At 37.7% G+C, this 24015-nt stretch overlaps 1 protein-coding gene across 4 annotated transcripts in view; it reads left to right on the forward strand.

Moving 5' to 3' along the window:
- MSH3 (mutS homolog 3) overlaps positions 1-23403 on the forward strand; it is a 212987-nt gene extending 189584 nt beyond the window's left edge. For 3 of the 4 annotated variants that reach the window (XM_042989282.1, XM_007079796.2, XM_042989287.1), the window contains exons 21-24: positions 7694-7880; positions 12292-12421; positions 19164-19332; positions 21786-22534. In XM_042989282.1, the coding sequence (XP_042845216.1) occupies positions 7694-7880; positions 12292-12421; positions 19164-19332; positions 21786-21894 (595 nt within the window). In that variant the 3' untranslated portion in view covers positions 21895-22534. Of the gene's footprint in view, positions 1-7693; positions 7881-12291; positions 12422-19163; positions 19333-21785; positions 22535-23317 lie in introns of those variants that run through there. The other variant, XR_006218712.1, reaches the window with a different exon arrangement.
- Positions 23404-24015: the final 612 nt, after the last annotated feature.

A 24015-nucleotide genomic window follows, 5' to 3' on the forward strand; every position in this document is an offset into this window, starting at 1 on the left:
ATAGCTTAAGCATTTGTACATCATATAGGTTATAATGAACAGTAAAATTTGGACTTACTCTTGTATTTATTAATTTTTAAATATTTTATTTGGGGGGGGAGGGGCAGATAGAGAGTGGGACAGAGGATCCAAAGTGGGCTCTGTGCTGACAGCAATAAGCTCAACGTGGGGCTCAAACTCACGAATTTTGAGATCATGACATGAGCCGAAGTCAGATGCTCAGCTGACTGAGCCACCCAGGTGCCCCTGGAGTTACTGTTTTAAATGCAGTGTTTTAAAATTGAGTGGAAAATACAAGTGAATACTATCAAGATTGTGTGCTAATTTTTAATTACTGGGTACCATATAATTGTAATAAACATTCCATGAAAATATTAGAAGTTAATTTTTTATGTCCTTTAAACACTTATGCTCCTTAGAAGTTGTACATTGTGATGTTAGAATAAACTCCGTGACAATGTGCAAAGATAACCCTAATTTATACTGAAGCACAAAGGAAAACAGATGTTTAAATCCTTTCACTCCTTGAGACTTCTCCCACAAATGGTTAGTCAGCACTTCTCTTTTTTAACTTGAAGTTTAGACATTCACATAATTTGTTTACTCTTGAGTCATTTTGGCTGGGTAAGTTGTGTTACAAGCCTCGGAACAAATAATTTCAGCAGTTGAACATGACTGAGTCAGTTCATGTACAGGATGTATTGAAGATCCTGGTCCAAGACACTATGCTTAGCATTTGAGGGGAATGCAAAAGTAAGTGTAGCTTGTAGAAAACAAGGCCGTCAGTTTGTAGAAAAGAGAAGAGGGAAGATTATTCCAGGCTAAGGAAATAATGAGGGAAAACATTGAGGGATAAAGGTGTGTCATATCAACTTTCTGAATATATACTAAGCACCACTGAATTATAAATACATTTTAAAGGGTGAGTTTTGTGATGTGTGAATTAAATCTTGATAGAGTTGTTCTGCTTTAAAAGGTATGTGGCATATATCAGGGAGCAAGTATGAATTAAGGTGACAACATGGGGTCTAGGGACAAAAGGAGATGAGATTGGAGAGAGGTGACAGGTTTGGGGCCAGAGTACTCAGAGGCCTTGGAAACCATGCTAGGAATTTAGGGTTTTATTTTCCAGACGTTAGGAAACCATTGTAAGTTTGTTTTCTTAAAAATTTATAAATATTAACTTATTTATTTCTCCTAACCATCATAAGAAGTAGGAAAGCAGGCACTATTGTTGTTACTGTTTACAGATAGGGGAACCGAAGTGTCCTAGCTGGGATTTGTATACTTAGCTATTATCGTCCTGCCGCCTCTTGGATAGTACTGACTCAGTTGGTATGTACGTGAAGCCGTTGTCAGCAATTTACTCAACGATTAGTAATAAGATTTTTTTAAAAAGTACATACAAGCTTTTACAGTCATTCATGTTAACATGAACTCTTAACTAACATTGCATAAAAAGCTCTTGTCCAATTTGAGACACCTTGTTTTTCTTATACATTTCCAAAAATTCTTTTACTGTGGTAAGAACAGTTTGGGGCACCTGGGTGGCTCAGTCAGTTGGCCATATGGCTTCAGCTCAGGTCATGATCTTGCAGTCCAGTCCATGGGTTCAAGCCCCACGTCAGGCAGAGCCTGGAGCCTGCTTTTAGATTCTATGTCTTCCTCCCTCTCTCTCTCTCCCTCTCTCTCTCTCTCTCTCTCTCTCTCTGCCCCTCCCCCACTTATGCTCTGTCCTCTCTCAAAAATAAATAAACGATAAAAAAATTTTAGGAAAAATAAAAGAAGAGGGTGGGCCCTTAGAGGTTTACTATTCCAACTTACCTGTTTTATGGATGAGGAAGCTAGGACCACACAGAAAAGGTACCTAACTTGGCTAAGATGACACAGTACTTAATGACCAAGCCAGGACAAGAGTGCTGGTCTCTTCACTCAAGGTATTACTCTTCTACCCTATTTAGCTACCTTACATAATTTATAAATTGCATGACTTTTTAAAAGTTTTCACTCCATCTTATAGACTAGAACTTCCTTTTTCAGTATGACAGTTAATTTTTTAATGCCAAGAAACAGATATATAGAAAGTTCAAGTTCAAGGCCTAAGGCCTAAAATAAGAATTCACATATCTCTAGTGACTAAAACTCAGCCTTTCAGAACATCTCCGTTGTGTAAAATGTGATTTGCTTCTTTAAATGTAAATTTAAGTGACCTTATGTATATACATATATCTATATTTATTGACTCTGTATTTTATTTTGAACTGATTCCTAAAGGCACCTCCTTGATAGTAATGAAATGAACACTTACACAGCCATGTTAGGCCAGTATTTCCTACATGTCTTAATCCACTGGAATTGGGAAAGAAGACTTTATTCAATAATCTTTTATTCTCTAGTTTTGTATCAGATGTTTTGCTAGGTGCTTAGAAGAAGAGAAAGGGTCACTAACTGACCAGTAATCCCCCACCCTGAGACAATAACTCTAAACATGTAATAACTTTCTATATTTTATTCTGCACAGGCAGTTTTTAATAAAAATGACCTAATATAACATTATTTTTAAGTTTACTTATTTATTTTGAGAGAAAAGAGAGAGTGAGCAAGCATGCATGTGTGCAAGCAGAGAGATAGAATCCCAAGCAGGCTCTGCACTGTCGGCATGGAGCCCAATGCAGGGTTCGATCCTACAACCCTGAGATCATGACCTGAGCTGAAATCAAGAGTTGAACGCTTACCCAACGGAGCCACCCAGGTGCCCCATAGTATAACATTTTTTAAAAAGTATAATTACGGGGGCACCTGGGTGGCTCAGTTGGTTGAGTGTCCAACTTCAGCTAAGGTTATGATCTCATTGTGAATTCGAGCCCCATATAGGGCTTGCTGCTGTCAGCACTCATTCTGACCCTCCCCCACCCTCACTCTCTCTTTCTCTCTTTCTCAGAAATAAGTAAATACATGTGTGTGTGTGTGTGTGTGTGTGTGTGTGTGTGTATGTATGTAATTGTAGAAGCAATGCCTGTTATGGTAGAAAACAAACAGTACAGAGGGCACACAATTGAAAACTAAAAGGCTCTCCCCCTACTCCCCATCATCTCTGGCACAGAACCCTAGCCCTGTGCAGTAGGCAGTCACTCTGAGGGTTCCTTATTTTGTTCTGCTGGTAGTTAACATTACAATGTCTATAAAATATTCTTCCCTCTAATTTTAGATTTATTTACTTTAGACAATATCTGTTGAACTTCTGGCAACAAATACAAAGAAATCATTTATCAATCCAAGACCCTTCCAGTTGTTAAAACTGTTCTTACTTTTACCTTTCCAAAAGGTCCCAACATCTGCCCTGCTGTAATTATCTTGTTCTCTTTCATAGGCTAGTTTACAAATAGAAGGACCCAATAATCAACATTTGTATTATTAGGATTCATGTATATGTTACATCCACATTCACTGGAGAGCTTAAGAAGTATGTAATCCTTAAGGCGTTAGACTATCATAGGGGCTCCTCTTAAGCATCCCTCCTTTAAAATTCTCATTTCTTCCCAGCTTTTTTCACTTCTGTTATTCCCTATAGTTCATGTTTTTCTCTTGAATGCTATTTTCTCTTCTGAGCAGTTTTGAGCATGAGGACTCTCTCTTTGAGCAGTTTTTTCATGAGGACTCATGGTGGCTACTTTTCTGAGTTCTTCAGAGTCTAAGATAAGCTTTATTTTGTCTTCATATCTGTTTTGGAAGTTTAAATGAATATAAACTTTCAGATTTTAAATGTAAAGGAATTGTTCCCTTCTAGTTTGGCATTCATTGTAGGTAAGGAGTTTGATAGCATCTTATTTTCATCCCTTTGTTAGTAATGTTTTTCCTCTCTTCTCTTGTCTTCTCTTCTCTCTCTCTCTCTCTCTCTCTCTCTCTCTCTCTCTCTGTCTCTCTGAAGTGTTCAGGATTTTTAATTTATTTTTATTGTTTTTTTTTAAATGTTTACTTATTTATTTTTGAGAGAGAGCACAAGCAGGAGAGGGGCAGAAAGAGAGGAAGACACAGAATCTGAAACAGGCTGCAGGCTCTCAGCTGTCAGTGCAGAGCATGATGCAGGGCTTAAACCCACAAACTGTGAGATCATGACCTGAGCCAAAGTCCGATGCTTAACCGACTGAGCCACCCAGGTACCCCTGAAGTGTTCGGGATTTTTAAAAAATTCCTGTCGTTTCTTAAATTTTACCAGTGTGTTTCTAGGTTTAAGTCTTTTATTAATCTTATTCAGCATTTTGTGGAAACTTTCCACTTGAAGATGCATGCCTTATTTCAGTTTAGCAGTAATTTCTTCTATGATATTACTACTTTTGTTGTGTCTGCCTTCTGTACTTCCTATTGGGTGGACTTTAAGCCCTTAGGAACTGGCCTCCATGTTAAAATTATTTGTGTGTATTTTTCATTCCTTGATCTATTCACTGTGCTGAGATATTTCTTTGAATTTATCTTTCAGATTAAAATCTTGGTCCTCCACGGTATCTAATTTTAATCCCGCCTATACAGTGAATTTTTTCAGTTGATTATATTTTTAATTTACAAGATTTTTTTGTTCTCCAGCTGTTCCTTTTTTTGGTGGGCTGTTTTATTTTAAGGCTGCGGTTTCTTAATCTTTCTGAGGCTACCAAATAGAGGTTTTGTTTGTTTTAATTCTGTTCTTTGAATTGTATTTTTATTCATTTCCTTTGTGGTAGTTGTTTTGTTGGTTGTTCTCAGCCCTCGTCTTTCCTACCATTCGTTTTCTTCAACTGTCCTCAAATTTTTCTTTAATTTTGGATGCTGTCCATCTCTCTGAACGGAACACTGCTTCAGGTGCTGTAAACACTGACGTGGCTCAGCAGTTGGGTAGGTCTCTTTGCCTAGCAGATCCCTCCACCGAATCTAAACACTTTCTGGTGACCTAGTGTTTTCACATATGTTGTGACCATTTTTCAGTGTCTAATTTCTAAGTGTACCAGTTCTACTGGTTGCATAGCTTTCCACCCAAGTATTATTGCTCTTTCTCTTTTCCTTAGGCATTTGCTTTTTCCAGTTTTTCACTAGATAACATTAAGAAACATATTTGTACACACATTTTTCATACCTCTGTGATCATTTCCACAGCATTAATTCGTAGAGTGAAATTTATGGGTCATGAAAAACTTCTGACAGACGTTGCTAAATTCTGTTTTGGGAGATTGTAACGACTATCAGTCTCACATAAGAATATCCTTTTCCCTACACTCTTGACAGTGGTAGATGTTATCATTCTTGTTACTCTCTTTGCTAATTGTATATGTAAGACAGCATTTTATTCCTGTTTGAATTTGTATAATATGTGAGTATTTTCATTAGTTTTTGTATGTGTGAATTGACTCTTATCCTTTGCCTATCTCTCTGTTGGAATGTTTACCATTTTGTTTAGCTTTATGAAAGTCCTTTTTTTAGTAATATTAACCCTTTGTTATATGTGTTGCAAATATGTTTGTCAGTTTGTGGTGTTTGCTGTACACGTTTTGGTGCTAAGTTTATAACGCCACCTACCTACCTATCCAGAGATTAAATTTCACCTGTATCTGTTGGTATGGTTTCTTTTTTTTTACATTAAACTTTTAAATTCATGTAAATTTATTTTGGAATATGGTTTGAGTAGTGGCATACCTGTTTTTTTTTTTTTTCCTGAAACAACCAGTTAGCTAGCATGTTTTTTATTGACTGATCATTCATTCTTTCCTCCCTTCCTGATTTGAAATCTCTTCCTTACCATATACTAAATGTTTTATGTGTGTATGTGTGTATCTGCCTAAAAATATCTTCCCAAGAGCACCCTTGGTTCATGAAATTTCTAACCAGACCACTCTGTTACCATACTGTTTCTAGAAAGCACTGAAGCGTAATACTTAAACTATTATATTACATTTTTTTAATGTTTATTTATTTATTGTTGAGGGAGAAAGGACAGAAGCAGGGAAGGGGCAGAGAGAGAGAAGGAGACACAGAATCTGAAGTGGGCTCCAGGCTCTGAGCTGTCAGCATAGAGCCTGCTGTGGGGCTTGAACTCACAAACCATGAGATCATGAACGAACCTGAAATCAGACGATTAACTGACTCAGCCACCCAGGCACCTCATAAACTATTATATTAAAATCTTATTCAGTGCTTGCCTGTTATTCTAATTCTTGAGAACCGAAGACCTTCCCCCCAATATTTGCCTTATCAGAGCATTTTGTTATCAGTTAAAGATTTATTCTTTTTGTCAGCTTGCAACCTGTCAGGAATAAAAGCAACCATGTTAAATGAGGGTGAAACATGATTCTGAAGAATTCAGAGTGGTTTCAGAGATAGGAAACTTTAATCTTGCTTTTTGGTGGGGAGAAATACCAATAAACATTGACAATTGAGACAAATAACAGTATTTGAACTTTGAGGAAATAGCCAAAATGCTCATAAGTTAGCAACATTTCAGAAATTATGTTTTATACTGATTTTAAAATGGATAAAATTAAAACACTTTCAGTAAAACTAAATGCCACTAATTTCTAAATTCCACTGATTCCTGGAGCAGTTCTCCTAAGGTTCTACATATCTGTGGGGAAAACATTATACTTCATTCTCCCTGCCCAGAACAAGACTCACGCCCAGAGATGGGTAAGGCTGGATTTCACCATGAATTTCCCCAGCAAGAAAAGGTACCATTATGCTGCTGTATGTAGGTGACATGTGAACTACTGTAGCAAAACTACATTGATGAAGGTGTTTTGCTGAGAAAATAGTTACCAGAATTCACAAAGCTGGTTAGCGGGTCAAACACCTGAAATCTAGGTTTTGCTATTAACTGTATGACCTGGAGTGGCTATTGCTTAATGATTCTCCCCCCTTCCCCCACCTTTTTTAAAGAATCCTTTTGGACTAAATAGACATTTTCCCAAATGTGTTCTGTAGACCATTATTGCCACAGTTGCCTTGGGAGTGGTAGGTGTCCACAGTTAAGAGAGTTAGACAAATGCTAAATAGTAGATACTTTTCTAGAAACTGCACAATGTGTGGTAGAATATTAAAGGATCACAGAATTCTTACAGGAAAGAAACTCTTACATCTTTTGCACCCATTTCATGACATCCCTAAGAACTATGTTCTATGAAGTCTACTTTAGGAACCTGTATTAGGTGTCAGAGGTTACTAAACATTTGTGATTCTAATAAAAAGTTTTAGCTTATATAGATAAATTATTTCAACATGGTACTTCAATTTGTAGTACCAAATCTTCTTGAGATACTAGGAAAAAGTCTTTAATTCTAGTACTCATAGATATTTAAACACAGCAACACAGAGAAGCATTATTTTCCCTTGTGAGTACCAAAATTCTGGTTTGGAGTGACTGCTCAGAAGGTAGGGTCATAGGTTTCCCTATTTTGGGGGACCTCTGTCCAGTACCTCAGACTCTATCCACAGTGCTTCTAGAAGGTGCAGTTTAATGTTAGGCACATAGTGTTTCTAGAAGGTACCATTTGATGTTAGGCACTCTTTTATATCCAACACATGTTTTCTTTTGTTTAGTATGATTTCAGTTATTATTGGATCAAAGTATATAGACCCTTAGGGATCATTTATGTTTATTGTTCACAAAGTAATACTTGGCTTCCTAAAAATGAAATTCAGAGGAAAAATCAAGGTGTTTTTATTTTATTTGTAGGATGGGTGCTGCAGATAATATATATAAAGGGCAGAGTACCTTTATGGAAGAACTGACTGACACAGCAGAAATAATAAGACAGGCCACATCCCAGTCCTTGGTTATCTTGGATGAATTGGGAAGAGGAACAAGCACCCATGATGGAATCGCCATCGCTTATGCTACACTGGAGCATTTTATTAAAGATGTGAGTATCTTGTACACCTTTTTGTATGTGAATGGTACATAGTATCCAAATTGTTTTTCTGACCTCAGCTTCTAAATATTCAAAGTTATCTTTAATTATTATAATTGACTCTATACCTGTAATTCACCATTAAATCACTATACATTGAATTTAGATAGATTAGCACTGCATAATGTCTGTAATTCTTTGATGTGTCTTCTTTGCTGAAGCAAAATAAATCTGGTCAGTAGGATAATGGTCTCCTTGGCAATACTTCCACCCAGAACTGTTTCTTATTATCCTTGGCGAACTAAATCAAGAGCAGAGACCCTGCCTGTCCCCCATCCACCTGCAACCCAATCCTTGAAGAAGACAAAAAGGAGATAGAGACATTTTTACCTGTGAAGTAAATTTTTCAGCAATATCCTACAGGATCTTGAGAGAAGGCCTTTGATCTCTTATCTTTGTATCTTTCTGCTTCACTCCTTCAGTCCATGTCTGTGTTTTTCCATAGTGCAGTTCTGAACATCTCAGTGTGAAATTTTGTTTGTGTTGAATTCTCTATCCCTGTCATCTCCCTCAAACTCTCCCCCCACTTTTTAAAGTTTATTTATTTATTTTGAGAGAGAGAGAGAGAGAGCAGGGGAGGAGGAGAGAAAGAGGGGAAGAGAGACCAAAGCAGGCTCTGAGCTATGCAGAGCCCAACATAGGACTCAAACTCATGAACCGTGAGATCATGACCTGAGCCGAGATGGATGCTTAACCGACTGAGCCAGCCAGGCACCCCTTCCCTTTATCATTGTTCTCTCTTTCTCTCTCTGTTTGTTTTGGTCTCTCCCTATCTGTCTTCTTTTGACACCTGCCCTGTACCTAGTCTGTTCTAAGATTTTTCTATCTCTGTTTTGTTCTCCACTTTTTAAACACTTTTGTGTCTTTCCTCCATCTTCATCTTTTCCTCTCTTCCTTACATGACCAATACAAGCATATTTTTTATTCCTATTTCTTTGCAAAACATATAATGCAAAAATAAACTCCCCTTTTCTTTAAACTTCTGTGGTCCTCAGTTTTTTGTTTGGACATTCAGTTGGATTACATAATTAATGATGGCATGTTTTCCACTTTAAAATAAGTACTTTTAACTTTTCTTTACAAAAATTCTTTATTTGCAAAAAGAGCTCAAGAACGTTTCTTTAATCATTTTAGAAACTGCATATCACACATTAGTAAAATCCTATCATTGTCTCCAAAACACATTTTATTTATTTATTTCTGAAACATTAAAAGAAATTTTTTTTCTTAATGTTTATTTATTTATTTATTTTTGAGAGAGGGCATAAGCAGGGAAGAAGCAGAGAGAGGGAGGGAGACATGGAATCTGAAGCAGGCTACAGGCTCTGAGCTATCAGCACAGACCCCAATGCGGGGCTTGAACCCACAAAGTATGAGATCATGACCTGAGCTGAAGTCAGTCGCTCAACCGACTGAGCCACCCAGGCGCCCCTTATTTTGAAACATATTTTAAACCTTCATTTAAGAGCCTTTAGGAATGAATTATGACAGAGTGGATTTGCCACCTCTGAGTTTCATTGTTCCTGCTGTATGGCTGCATATCAGTTAGTATGACTATATGACAAATTACCCCAAGACTAAATGCCTGAAAACAATAATAATCATCTGTTATTTCTCATGATGTCTGGAAGTAAGGAATTTGAGAGTAGCTTAGCTGGGGGGTTATGGCCCAGGGTCTCTCCTGAGGTTGCAGTCAAGTTGTCAGGCAAGGCTGGCATCATCTGAAGGCCTGACTGATGATGGAGGACCTTCTTCCATCGTGGCTCACTCGTTGCTGGCAAACTGGTGCTGGCGGTTCACAAGCGTGAACATTGGGAGGTGAAGAACTTGGTGGCTCTTTTGGGGGCTAGCTACCAAAAGCAGTTTGGCAATATCTTAAAGATCCGTTTAAGAACCCTGGGGAACAAATTATGACAGAATTAAATTTGTCACGTCTCTTCTCATTGCTTTTATAGCAGTTTTTTGACATCTTAAATATTAATGAAGAAAGTGTTATTTTTAGATAAAATTTATGTTAGAGGTAAGTCATTGAAGAGGATTCTTCTGGAGCAAGAATCTCAATGCTTTTTATGGATGAAAATCCTTATTTTCATGGTATCTTTTGATTGCCGACACTGGGAACAGAGATCAGAGAGGAGGAATTAAGAAGCTGTGTGTTTCGGCTGCAAGCTGAAAATGGCCTTGAGGAGAGCTGTGTTGTGACCCAAACCCTTAGGTCTTCTGGTTAGAAATGCCTATCAGCTCAGGGAATGGACATCCTTGAGACAGCTGGTCTGAAGACCCTTCAGGGCAGATTTTAAGAGCGGTTCATCAAAGGAATCCTGCCTTAATAGGTTTTTTCGGGGGGAGGGGGGGCTGGTTTTTTTGTAATTGTTATAAGAGAGAAGACACATGTTCTGACTTTTAATGAGGTGATTGGCAGATGAATCAGACCTGGAGTTCTTTGATTTAATTACCCTCTTCTGCTAATATTTAGACCAAGATTTGGTGTTAGCTTCTTTTAAGATTTAAGAACTTTGGGAATTCTAGAATACATAATATGTGTGCTTTAAAATAATGCTTATTAAAAATCCACAAATCCATATTAATACTAGCAAAACAAAAGTAAACTTTAAAATGATGGGATTAGGGTGAGGAGAAAGAAAAGCTCCTCTTTATAGAATACCAACTAATAAATACAGAGAGAATTTTTTTAAATCCTCATTTACGAGTCACTGCAATAATAACTCATTCAGGCAGTGATGAGCAATGGATGGTAAAACTTTTGGATGAAAGATTGTTGAGGAAAAGAATATTCACACAATCTCAAAGTACTACTCCACAAGTTATTTATTAATTACAAAGGAGAGGGGTGTTAGTATAGTGAAGAAATTTTCTGGGCACTTACTTAAACCAAATAAGCAAATTTATCATCCCCAGTAATGGGTCAAATTGACATCATATGCCTCCTGATATGATGTACTGAAAAGAGTACATCACCCACATAAATGTGTAATATTTCTGGCAGTAAGGTTTAATCTTATTAGGAGGAAACAATCAGCCAAATCCAAATTGAGAGACATTATGCAAAACAACTCCTGGACATTTCAAAAACATTAATGTCATAAAGATGAAAAAGAAAGGCTGGGAACTCTTCTAGATTGATGGAGACTATAGAGACATGACTAAGTGCATGGCATGATCCTTGATTTTTTTTTTTTTAATACAAAGAACATTTATAAAGAATATTACTGGGACAGTTAGGGAAATTTGTGGACTCATGTTAGATAATAATGATATACCTGTGTTAAATTTCTTGATTGTAATAATTCTGATTAAATCAGTAGGAGAATGCTTTTGTTCTTAGAAGACAGAATTCTAAGTACAGTAAAACCTTGGTTTGCGAGCATAATTCATTCCAGAAACATGCTTGTAATCCAAAGCACTTGTATATCAAAGTGAATTTCCCGTAAGAAATAATGGAAACTCAGATGATTCGTTCCACAACCCAAAAATATTCATATAAAAATGATTATAATACTGTAATATAATATAAAATAATAAAGAAAATACAAAATATAAAGAAAAATAAGCCAATTAACCTGCACTTTGAAAACAAGAGAGAGGAGGGTTATTGTGTAGGACGACTTTCACTATCACTAACGAACGTTGACTACGGTGCAGTATTAATAAACTCTTATCATATACTATATTTAATGTAACTGGCAATAAGACAACAGAGGAGAGAGCCTATATCTGCAGACAACCTGACCTAGAATGAAGCAGAGCATTCCTAAGCTTACTCTTATATGGAAAAACAAGAGTGTCCATAGGTGCTTTGAAGTGACAAAAAATAAACTGGTTGTGGGCACTTTCCAGTGTTCTGAAAAATCACTGTGCCAAACACAGTGTCTTGGGACCAAGCATTTGAGCATGGGAGACGATCACCCACAATCATGTAGCGAGAGAGAGAGAGAAGATGCATTGGCTCCATGTCATCATGTAACATTGAGTGTCACGTACTACTCATATTGTAAGGCATGGCTCATTGATCAAGTCAGAATTTATTAGAAATGTTTGCTTGTCTTGCAGAACATGTTACTCGCAGTCCAAGATTTTACTCTATGTAGGTAGGGATGAAGTGTCATGTCTGCAGTTCTCACATGGTTCAGGAAAGAGTGTGTGTGTGTGTGTGTGTGTGTGTGTGTGTGTGTGTGTGTGTGTGTGTTATGGCAAGATATTAACAGGTGGTTGTCTAGCTAAAGAAAAATGAACATTCATTGCAATGTTCATGAAGTTTTGAACTTTTTCAAAACTAAATTGAAGAAAAGTTTGAAATAAAATTTAAAAATAAAATAACATTTATTATGTCTTACTGCTTTAGGTGAAATCCTTAACCTTGTTTGTCACCCATTATCCACCAGTTTGTGAATTAGAAAAAAGTTACTTACAACAGGTGGGAAATTATCACATGGGATTCTTGGTCAATGAGGATGAAAGCAAAGAGGATCCAGGTATGAAATAATGCTTGCAGTAAGTAAAACTGGAATGTTTTTGGTTTTCGTATTTGATAACTCGAAAATCATACGTACATGAACTTCTTATTAAGTAAAAGCTGTGAATGTTGATTATAAATGACATTTGTCCAAATTCATTTTCTCTAAGCTTCGGGTCAAGGAGAATGTACTTTTATCTTCACAACCTCTGAGTGCTTCTCTGGTCTTTCTTACCTCATTTTACTACAAGAAGAAGATGGGGTCAGGGGCAATGTGTAGGTTTTACTCTTAGATGCATCTCAGGAAAGATACCCTAACCGTCAAGGGTATTAGTCACCTTTAGAAATGTCCATTGTGTTTCCCCAAATACCATCCCCAGTATTCTATACTGGACATATGTTTTATCTTAACTTGACAAGGAAACTGAATCTCAGGTAAAGTGGCCAGCCCCTGTGGGCCACTTGGGTGAACTGAGCCTAGAATCAAAAATCTGCTTGCAGGTTCTTTTCTACTCTGTGAAAATGGTATGTGGGGCCTACAGTATTTTACCTACCCTTTCCACTATGTACTAGTGTCGCACGACTGAGACATTTCATGAAAAAGAACATCATTAGCCAATAGAAATAAATTCAAGTGCTGTTAAGTAATGTAGTCAATTTTAGTATAATTTTATTTTCCTGTTCAGTAGTAATTTTTTTAAGCTCCCAACTTTTGGGCCAGTGATGGTTTACACAGTTGCTGCGCTATAATGGAAAATTCATTATCCAAGACACTCCAGAGTCCAAATTTTATTTTGGAAAAGTAATAAAGATGGACCTGAAAAAGAAATCAGGCAGCTGGCCCAAATAAAACAAAGCCCTCGACCTGAGATAAATGTAATGTTAGGCAATCCTTGCCTTTCACCACTACGCAGCCTTGAAAAACACATCATAAATTCTCTCATGGAAGCAGTTTCATGTCTATTAATCTGCATCCAAAATGACAGGAGGAGCTTATAAGCTAAAACCCAGTGGGATAAATAAGAGTTCACCATCAGGGAAGGGTCATTGATAAGCGTTTATGTGAACAGACTACTAAGCCATAAGTGTTTTGGCATTTTATCCTGTTGATTTAAATGTTTATTCATGAGCATAATTTTAAGCATTAAATAATGCTAAAAGGCTCTGGCTAACAGGCGGTAGACCTCTGCTTCTGGCCTTCACCCATGCCCCCTCCCCATCCATTGCCAAGACTGCTGCTTCCAACTCTTTTTTTCTTTTCTTCCATTTCTCTAAATAATAGGCTGATCTTCCTATCTCTGGGTTCATCACCTTGACACATTACTATTTGGCTTCTCATCATGCTGGATGGGAGTCTGCAGCCTTCCCTGCTTTGACCTTCCACTGTACTCATTCCAGGTGCCTTTGGTCTCATTCCTTTTCATAGTTTTCACTGTTGTTGCCAGTAAGGATTGCTTACTCATGAGCCACGTATGAGGACAAGTGCATTCTCTTTGTCTTGCAGCTTTTTTGTTCTTTGTATTTTTGAAGGTAATAATTGCCTTGTTTTCAGTTCATTCTTCTATTTGAGTCTGTATCTGACTCTTTCTGAACCGTCCAATAGCTTTGTAAAATGCCTCTCCAGGCACTTTTCCAGATGACAGAACTATTGGTTCCACCATTCCTCCTGGAGCCCTTTGTCCTGCTCATCTGAACTGTTTGCTCCCTAGCCCTACTGCACAGCTGTTGTTCTGAGACCTGCCTTTACCAGCATCCTAGGAATTCTCTTATCCCACCTTCTATGCATTTGATTGCCAGTAAAAGAACACTTGGATTCACAAGGGCTCCACTCACAAGAATGTAAATAATCTCACATTACAGGAACTTCAGAAGAAGAGTGGGCTTCAGCTCCTCTTCTTTGCAATTCTCTAGGCTCTGTTTTCCTGCCTTGTTGGCTTTATCATCAGGCTAGTGACAGGGTGGCTGTGGCTCTTTCATGTGTCAAACCCAGAACTGACACTGTCCAAATGACAAAAAGGGACCAGCATTTCCTGTGACTCTTAGGAGCAAGAGAACTTTTCTCATATGCTCACTGGCTTCTCATCATTGTCCCATCTCCTTTTCAGAATTTAATCACATGCTCATTCTTAAACCAGTTCCTAGAAGTGAGAATGGCAAGGATGACTTTGATTAGCCTAGATTAACCAGGATCAATTTTTGGAGCTTGGTATGAGGACATTATCCCTTGAATTAATTCCATATAAAATCAGGGTTTTCTTGGGGTTGGAAAAGATTTTGGATGCCCTACTAATAATACAACTTAAGGAGGTAAATGGAGATTTTGCAGGAATGAAAATGTCTTTAGTATCCCTTCATACTTGATTTATTATTTAGCTAGGAATTTGGGGTTGAAAGTAGCTTTCACTCAAAATGTTGAAGCATTACTCCATTGTCTGATTACTTCCAGTGTTGTTCCTGCTACATTTGTGTTTCAACCATTACCTCTAACCTAACTCCTCTGCTGTCTAAATTAGAGGCCATTGCATAGGTCATCAGTCAAGTGCCCCAAAGGCCTTTTGGGTGGCTTCTAAGATACTGTGTTCTAATTTCCCATAGTGAGGTAGATGAAGCAATTAACTGGTAGTAAGAAACGTGTATTTTTATTCCAGTCTATAAATTCTTGGAAAAGCTACCTAACTTCATCCACCTCTAAATTTTATGAATCTGTCCCAAAAGTGACTTCAGAAACTATTTGATCAGCACACATCTCTTTAATAACGGCCTAGAGAAATTTGGCTTTCAAACAAATTTTAAGTTCCCTTGTAATAAGCAGGGACATGAATTATTACTTTCACTGACTCTAAGCAATGTCACATAAACTTCTCAGTAGTATCCTTTTAGGAAATGGTTATAGCTTATAAGTGAAGTCCCCACCAAGCAGTTTTATCTTTTTAAATTTTTTTTAATATATGAGATTTATTGTCAAAATGGTTTCCATACAACACCCAGTGCTCATCCCAAAAGATGCCCTCTTCAATACCCATCACCCACCCCCCATCAAACTTCAGTTTGTTCTCAGTTTTTAAGAGTCTCTTATGCTTTGGCTCTTTCCCACTCTAACCTCTTTTTTTTTTCCCCTTCCCCTCCCCCATGGGTTCCTGTTAAGTTTCTCAGGATCCACATAAGAGTGAAAACATATGGTATCTGTCTTTCTCTGTATGGCTTATTTCATTTAGCATCACACTCTCCAGTTCCATCCACATTGCTACAAAAAACCATATTTCATTCTTTCTCATTGCCACGTAGTACTCCATTGTGTATATAAACCACAATTTCTTTATCCATTCATCAGTTGATGGACATTTAGGCTCTTTCCATAGTTTGGCTAATGTTGAGAGTGCTGCTGTAAATATTGGGGTACAAGTGCCCCTATGCATCAGTACTCCTGTATCCCTTGGGTAAATTCCTAGCAGCCAAGCACTTTTATTTTTTGTCTTCTCTCCCATCTAGCTCTCTTGCCTCCACATTGCCATCACACACACACACACACACACACACACACACACACACTCTCTCTCTCTTTCCCCTTCTCCTCTCTAAGAGGCGTGAAGGACAGTATTGATGTACAACATAACTATAAAAACTCCCTAATGTGATTATGGAAGAGTGGTCACATTATTTACCTTGATGGTGTGAAAACTACCATAATGAGTACTACGGTAGAGACCAGTATATGATGACAAATTCAGCACCTGTTTGTACTGAGATATGTTAACTTATTTAGAGCAATATAATATTTTATATAATATAGCTATAAAATATATTTTTATTTAAATGTGTTTATATATTTATTATTTGTAAATCTTTATCTTACTCTAATTTATATATAAACATTGATATATAATCAATTAATATATAATTAATATTTTATATATTTAATATATATTAATATATAATACAGCTATAAAATGTATAGCTATATTAGATATAAAAAGCATTGTATAGCCATATATATGAAGAAAAAAGCCATCAGCAAAGCAAATTTTAACTATGGGGGTTTTGTGACATTTAGTAGGCTTTCAGGAAAGGATAGGATGGATGGATGGATGGATGGATGGATGGATGGATGGATGGATAATGAATGGACAGACAGGTGAATGACAAGGACTAGCATGGAGGCTAGGTTATGGAGTAGAAGCTGGAGGTAGGGACTTTAGTTAGCACTAAGCCAGTGGAAGTGATAAAGACTTTTTTGTCTTAAGGATGAGAAGAGTTTGCTTTTTTGAATGCCTGCTGCTGTTTACTTCACTTGTGGTCATGTGAGCAGCAAAGAGTAACAAAAAAGTACTCAGGTTAGCAGGCACTGGTTTCTTCATGTTTCTTTCCTAGTCTATTTCCACCCACCTCCTCACCTGCTCTTTGTGTTCCTTGAGTTTTATTTGGAGTCAAAAGGTATTCTTAGTGCTTTGTAATGAGAATTTTAGTCTGTATTCCTGAGAGTGCCAGCATTCTTTCCACCTCCCACTTTCAGCCTTAGAACAGTGTTATTTGTTGCTGAATTCTTCCAGGAGGTTAAAGAATATTCCATTATCCTTTTTCTTGGTTATGCTTTTTAGTTGTTAGCTGATAAAAGAATAAACCATACACATTTCTCAAATGACATAATGTATGAGAAAAAGCTCTTGATAAACTTACAATAAGTTTTAGTAAACATAGGGTCTCAGAAATCATTAAAAATCTGGTTCATTTTGGGCATTTTGGCAACACAGTGCAAATTAGATTGAATTTCATAATAAAAGCTGCATAATCTTGAGGTGCTTTAGAGTTATCAAAGATTAAACTGTGCAGCTTTATCTTTATATTATTGTACTTTATTACATCCCAGTTCTTTAGAAGTTTTTAATTTATGTGCATGTATTTGTGTGGTAGACTGGGTTCCTCAGGGAGCAGATTCTGAGATTTCTGTGCCAGGTGTTGATTGGGAGTGCTCTCATGATCAACACCTGAGGGCTGGATTGGGTAGGACCGGGCTGGCTTCAGCCACCCTTATAGAGAGCTGTGAGATGGGATTGGTCCATCAGAGTTACCTCAACCTGGGGAGAGGGAGTGTGACCTTTCTACTCCTTATTAGTTAGCTGTTGTCACATAACAAACATATTGTCGTGGGTTACCCCACAGCATAGCTTAAAACAGTAAACATTTATCATCTGATCATTTCTCTGGGTCAGGAATCCAGGGACAGCTAAGATGGACACTTCAACCTCATGGTTTCTCACAAGACTATTATCAAGGTTGGCTAGGTCACTCATCACTTCAAGGTTTGACTGGGGGAGTTTACTTCCCAGACCTCTTACATGACTGCTGGCAAGCATAGAAAATCTACTTTCAAGTTTACTCATGTGGCTCTTGGTCAGAGACATCATTTTCTTTCCACGTGGGCTTCTTCATAAGGCAGCCCACCATATGGCAATTGGCTTTTCTCAGAGCAAATAAGCAAGAAACTGAAAGTGCCCAGGACAGAGGCCACACGGTCTTTTGTAATCTAATCTTAGAAATGACAACGCATGGGGCGCCTGGGTGGCTCAGTCAGTTAAGCGTCCAACTTTGGCTCAGGTCATAATCTCACAGTTCATGGGTTCGAGCCCCACGTCGGGCTTTGTGCTGATAGCTCGGAGCCTGGAGCCTGCTTTGGATTCTGTGTCTCCCTCTCTGTCTGCCCCTCCCTTGCTCATGCTCTGTGTCTGTCTCTCAATAATAAATAAGAGTTAAAAAAAAAAAAAAAAAGAAATGACAACACATCATTTTTACCATGTTTTGTTCATTAGAAGTAAGTCAGTAGGTTCTGCCCACCCTCAAGGGCATAGAATGACACAAGGGCATGAGCACCAGGAGGCAGGGTTCTTTGGTGGCCACCTTAGAAGCTGTCTGCCAACCCCCATAGCTACCTATTGAGGTGCAGGCTACCCTAGAAAGGACATGACCTCAGGTGAAGCAGGTCTGGGACTGAGCTGAGGTGACTCCCAAAAAGGGGATATAGCTGAAGATTGTGGGCTAACAACTTCCCTGACAGCTGGGGCAATAAACCCTTTAGTCCTAAGTGTGAGCTGAGTGGTACTGAATAATATTCACTTGAATATAGAACTCTTAGTTAACCCAGTATATTTAATAAACCGGAATTTCTCAGTCTTATTATTAAACTGTGTAACATGTTGTATTTCTTTATGTGTTTTTTGCTGTTTTGTTTTTAGCATTCTTAGAAATATCTCTTATGTATTTTACTTTGCAGAGTGTATTACATACAAGACCATTTAGCGAGCACATTCTTTTACTGAAAAAACTTTTTTTCGTCTCTTTTAAAGGAGAAATTATATTGTACTATGTATCAGAATTATTCTCTTTCTGATAATAGCAGTAGAGTCCAAATTTTTTAGCCAGCAGCGTAAAATGAAATAAATCTTTACCTTACCCCAAAGCATTGTTAAAAACCCTTTTAGGTGGGGGCACGTGACTGGCTCAGTTGGTAGAGCATGTGACTCTTGACCTCCAGTTTGTAAACTCGAGACCCATGATGAGTGTAGAGATCACTTAAAAACAAAATCTTAAAAAAAAAAAAAGACAAAAAACAAAAACGCTTTTAGGCGAGCTTTTGGGTGTTTCTTTTTCAGATTGCAAATTTTAATTGAAGTTGTAAGAACTTATAGGTCTTATTTAATCTTCTACTTTCAACTTTCAGGCATGGTTTCCTTTATCTCTCTATTTTTTTTTTTTTTTTTAATTTGTAGGTGAAGAACAAGTCCCTGATTTTGTCACATTTCTTTATCAAATAACCAGAGGAATTGCAGCAAGGAGTTATGGACTAAATGTGGCTAAACTAGCAGATGTTCCTGAAGAAATTTTAAAGAAAGCAGCTAGCAAGTCAAAAGAATTAGAAGGATTAGTAAATATGAAAAGGTCAGAATGATTGTGTTACAGTTTTTGGTTCATAAACCTTCCAAATTGTCCAGCAGGAAGAGGATTGTCCTGTAAATGAACATAAGGTTTACCTTTAAACATCTCTTCAAATATTCTGAAACATTTAATTACAATAAAATGAAAACAGATCTTTGAAAAGCTCATGTGAATTTAGTCCGCCTTCTCTGCTCAGATCTTTATCTGTTGAGTTGCTAAATTGGTTTTTCAGTGATTTTTCTAAAGAACTAAGTTAACTCCTTACTGTGTGCCAACATGTTAGTTGCTTAAAACATTCAGTTACACAGCAAATTACTAAAAGAAACGACATTTAAAACCTTTAGAGTACTTCTTCTATTCTTATATTGCATTCAGAAATTAAGAATTCTGTCAGGACATGAATGAAAATAATAGTATCATAGAACTACGTAATTGTAGTCAGTATCCCCATGTCACTTCTTTTGTGACAAGATTTTCATTCTAAACTGCCTTCTTTCTGTCACCTAGACTGTTTATGTGAATGTGTTCTACTTTTTACCCTTGATATCCAGCCAGTATATAGTCAGTGTATTAACTAATCTTAATATAAATAAATATACTTTGGAAAGAAGATATTCCTAGGAAAATATCCTATTAAAAATAATAAATTGTACCTTTTTTCCCCCAAATACAAGATTTTGTTATAAAAGGACATAAGCTCTTTCTTCATACATCTCCTTCCCCAGCCCTGTACTAGGTGGAGAGTCTGATCTGCCCGGGACAAGACATTACTGCCCTGGCATGAGGGAACAGACTGTTGGCCAAATAGAAAATCTTGTCTGGTCACCATACTATAAGAAACATTTTTAGTCCTGGAAATCATAACCAAATTTAAATATTGAAATAGTAATACCTAATATTAGTTAAACAGTTGCCAACTTGTGTACTGCAGTGTAGTTGTGCAGCCAACTCCTCCAGGTCCTTTCTCTTGTGGTTCTGCCGTGGCACTCTACGCTTTGCAATGGTAAATGGTGGTTAACCAAGTCCAAAGTGCTGGAATAGTTTAAATGACATGCAGCTTCTTCTGTTGACACTCTCTTTTGGATCATTTCCACAATGCCCAATTAGAACAGTAATTATTTATTATGAGAGTTTAAAGATAAGCCCTTAGTTCTCTGCAAAGTCCAAGAAAAATTATTTTATTATCTTTTATTATTTTTCTTTTTCCCTGGAGAAACTAGAATAAAACTTTACTACAAAGGGATATATATGCAAGGAGGCAATAAAATATGATAGTTTATACTTACTGCTGCTATATATCCTATATAATAGCAAGAGCAATAAAATTCACAGACTATAATAGTTTAACTCTTCCAACTACTATGTAATATTTTGAAATCTATAATCTGGACAAGATAGAGAATTGTCAGAAGAGGTTGCATTGGGGTGGAATCATTTATTAGGGTGCATTGGGGGGATCATTTATTAGGACACTATTTTCATTATTTTACCTTTTACTGAAAGTGTTTATCACATCACTTCCATTGGCAAGATCAGAGAAACCAAAGGGAATCTTGTGCATTTGTGTAGCTTTGTTAGAGTAGCTAATATTTATTGAATGCTTGCCATGCACAGAAACAAGTCTAAGCAGTCATTTGCAGCAGCCTAGACACAGTGCCAGTTACTATTCTTACTGCTTTACATACCTTAACTGAATCCTTACGACAGCCTTGTGAGGTAGGTACTGTCATTATTCCCATACGGTAGTTTGGGAAAACGAGGCCAAGCAAGGGTGGGAAATCAACCAGGAAACCAGGGTCCCATAACTATTCAGTGGCGGAGCAGTGACTGGAACTCAGGTACTCTGGCTCCAGACCCTAAACACTTACCTGGCAGTTCTTCTACAGAAAAATTATGTCTGTGTTCTGTTGGCATTCTCTTTTTTTTTTTTTTAATTTTTTTTTTAACGTTTTATTTATTTTTGAGACAGAGAGAGACAGAGCATGAACGGGGGAGGGGCAGAGAGAGAGGGAGACACAGAATCAGAAGCAGGCTCCAGGCTCTGAGCCATCAGCCCAGAGCCCGACTCGGGGCTCGAACTCATGGACCGCGAGATCGTGACCTGAGCTGAAGTCGGACACTTAACCGACTGAGCCAACCAGGCGCCCCGGCATTCTCCTCTTTCAATAGCTAGCTTTACGTTATAAAATCGGTTTTACTTTTCATCCTGTGAGCATAGCCTGTGGCCTGAGTTAGAACAAGCTGGGCTCTCCCCTCCTTGGAGGCAGTAGTGGCGGTCAGCAGCCTGAGTCCTTGATTATAACAGCTTCACTAGAAGGCTGGCACTGGCACAACTTCCTAACCCCAGAGCCCTGCCTGGTATTCCAAAGTCATAGACCTTTTATAGCTTGCAGTGAGATGTATTGTCCCCCAACAAGTTCATTTATAAAATAAATCATGTTTTATTTTCTCTCCAGGAAAAGGCTAAAGTGTTTTGCAAAGTTATGGGTGATAAATGATGCAAAAGGCCTGCAAAAGTGGAGAGACGAGTTTGACGTGGAAGAAATTTCAGGCTTCTCATCTTGATGAAAACGAAGACTACACTTGTGAACAAAACATGGAGAGTTAAAAATGCCATCTGTACAAAACAACCGTCCAGTAACAGCCTATCTTTGTGTGATGTGAGCATAAAATCAGAACTATGGTATATTCCCATTGGAAATAGGCCTTTTGTGTAGAAAGTCTATGCCAGGTTCTTGTAATGCTGTCTTACAAAAGTATAAACAGTTTTGAATATTAAGACTTCTGTTCTATCATTAGAAAACTTCATGAACAGTAAGCTTCACATAAAATCACACCTCCTAAATGAAACCTAACATGGTAAAATACAGTTCACGAACTTTCAGAGTGACATAAAAATTTAATTCATATTTTTCTTTGTTCCAGTTCAGATTAATTTGCAGCTGAGTGAGATGTCTAGCAGAAGTGTACCTTTCCATTTAACTAAAATAATTTTATAATGCTACCAGTTTATTCACTATGAGCATAAGAATTTTTGATAAGAAATAGAAAAGATCATCAGGCTTTTAGAAAGTAGAGCACAGAAGGAATAAGATGATATGAAATTTGAAAAGTTAAATACTGTCACAGTTTTAAGCAATTTAGAAATTGTTGGATGAAATTATTTGTCATGCATTCAGGTAATAAACATTTAATGAATACTTGCTATAAATTTTGATTTTTTGTTTGTTGAATTTTGGGGTTCTCCACTGTTTGGCAGTTGGTACTTTTTAGGTTTAGTTATGGAACCAAGGTTGCTTCTCCCACCATATACACAGAACTGAACTTAGTGATTTGGGATCTCTCTGTTAATCAGTATAGAAAGTGTATCATCTCCCCAGAATCAAAGTATTTAGCTTTGTTGATACTTGACAGCACTGCCTCCTTGCACGTTTAGGGTGACATGTGTTCGACTGAGTCCCTGAGTTTTTCACAGCACTTACAACCTGGCTTCTCATATCCATGTGTTTTTTGTTTCTAAGTATATGATCTTGCACGAAGGCTCTCCGTTCTGTTTCCCACCCATTTATTATTCCTACTTGTTAAATGTCTTCCCCGCATTTGGCAGACATATTTCTAATTCCTTCTTTAGTTTATTTCTTACAGTGGCCCTCACAATGACCCCTGGACCCAGAAGTCATTATAGTCTCCCCAAGCTGAGGAGTGGTTGGTTGCTACACTTTTGAGTCACTCACATTTTAGCCCCTTGGTTCCCAGCCTTTTTGAAGTTAGAATATGATACCATTTGATTGATTCCATAATCCCTTCAGAAATATTAACACAGTGAAATTCTCAAGAATGTCTCAAAACAGAGTTTATTGGAATTTACTATCTAAATTTTAAAAAGAACAATACTTTTTAAATAGTATTTGACTACTCAATAGGATTTTGAATGTTTCATAATCTTTCTAACAAGATTTTCAAGGTAGTGCTATAACCTTACTGGCAGGCCAGCAAGAAAAGGAGATGGATCCAGGAAGAATCCCATGCCTGAGGGAGCTGCAGGGACCAGCAATCACTGGTAATGTCCAGATGGATATTTCGGGCCATCTCTGGCTTGGCCAGACCAGCATCAGCATTTAAGCAGGTATGGGCTCCAGGAGCAGTGTGTCCCAGGCAGTGGCAGTACACAGGGTCTGGAAGGTGACAATGTGGATTATTGCAAGGTAGATTCTTGATATCAGCTGGCCAGCCAGTTTGCAAGAGGCCTGCTCCAAGTTTGGGAGAAGGCCAGCACTGCTGAACTGCATTTCCAGATGAGGCCCATTCCTAATCAGGTTACTGAAGGGAAAGCTGTGGCAGAGTCCCAGTCATGAAGACTGTACAGATGCCATGAAGATTGTCAGGAAAAATGCAATTGATTGGGTACATACTCCAGATACCAGACTTACGGGTACAATTCTAATGTCCTCCAGATACTAGCTTCATTTCCTTTCGATACATACCCAGCACTAGAATTGCTGGATCATGTGGTAGTTCTGTTTTTAATTTTTTTTTTTTTAAGTTGATTTATTTACTTTGGGAGAGAGCATGTGAGTGCAGGCTTGAGTGGGGAAGGGGGAGAGAGGGGGAGAGAGAGAATCCCAAGCAGACTCTGTACTGTCCGCATGGAGCTGGGCTCAAAATCATGAAGTATGAGATCATGAC

Source organism: Panthera tigris, chromosome A1 (genome assembly GCF_018350195.1).
Source record: "Panthera tigris isolate Pti1 chromosome A1, P.tigris_Pti1_mat1.1, whole genome shotgun sequence".
In the NCBI taxonomy this organism is placed as follows: domain Eukaryota; kingdom Metazoa; phylum Chordata; class Mammalia; order Carnivora; family Felidae; genus Panthera; species Panthera tigris.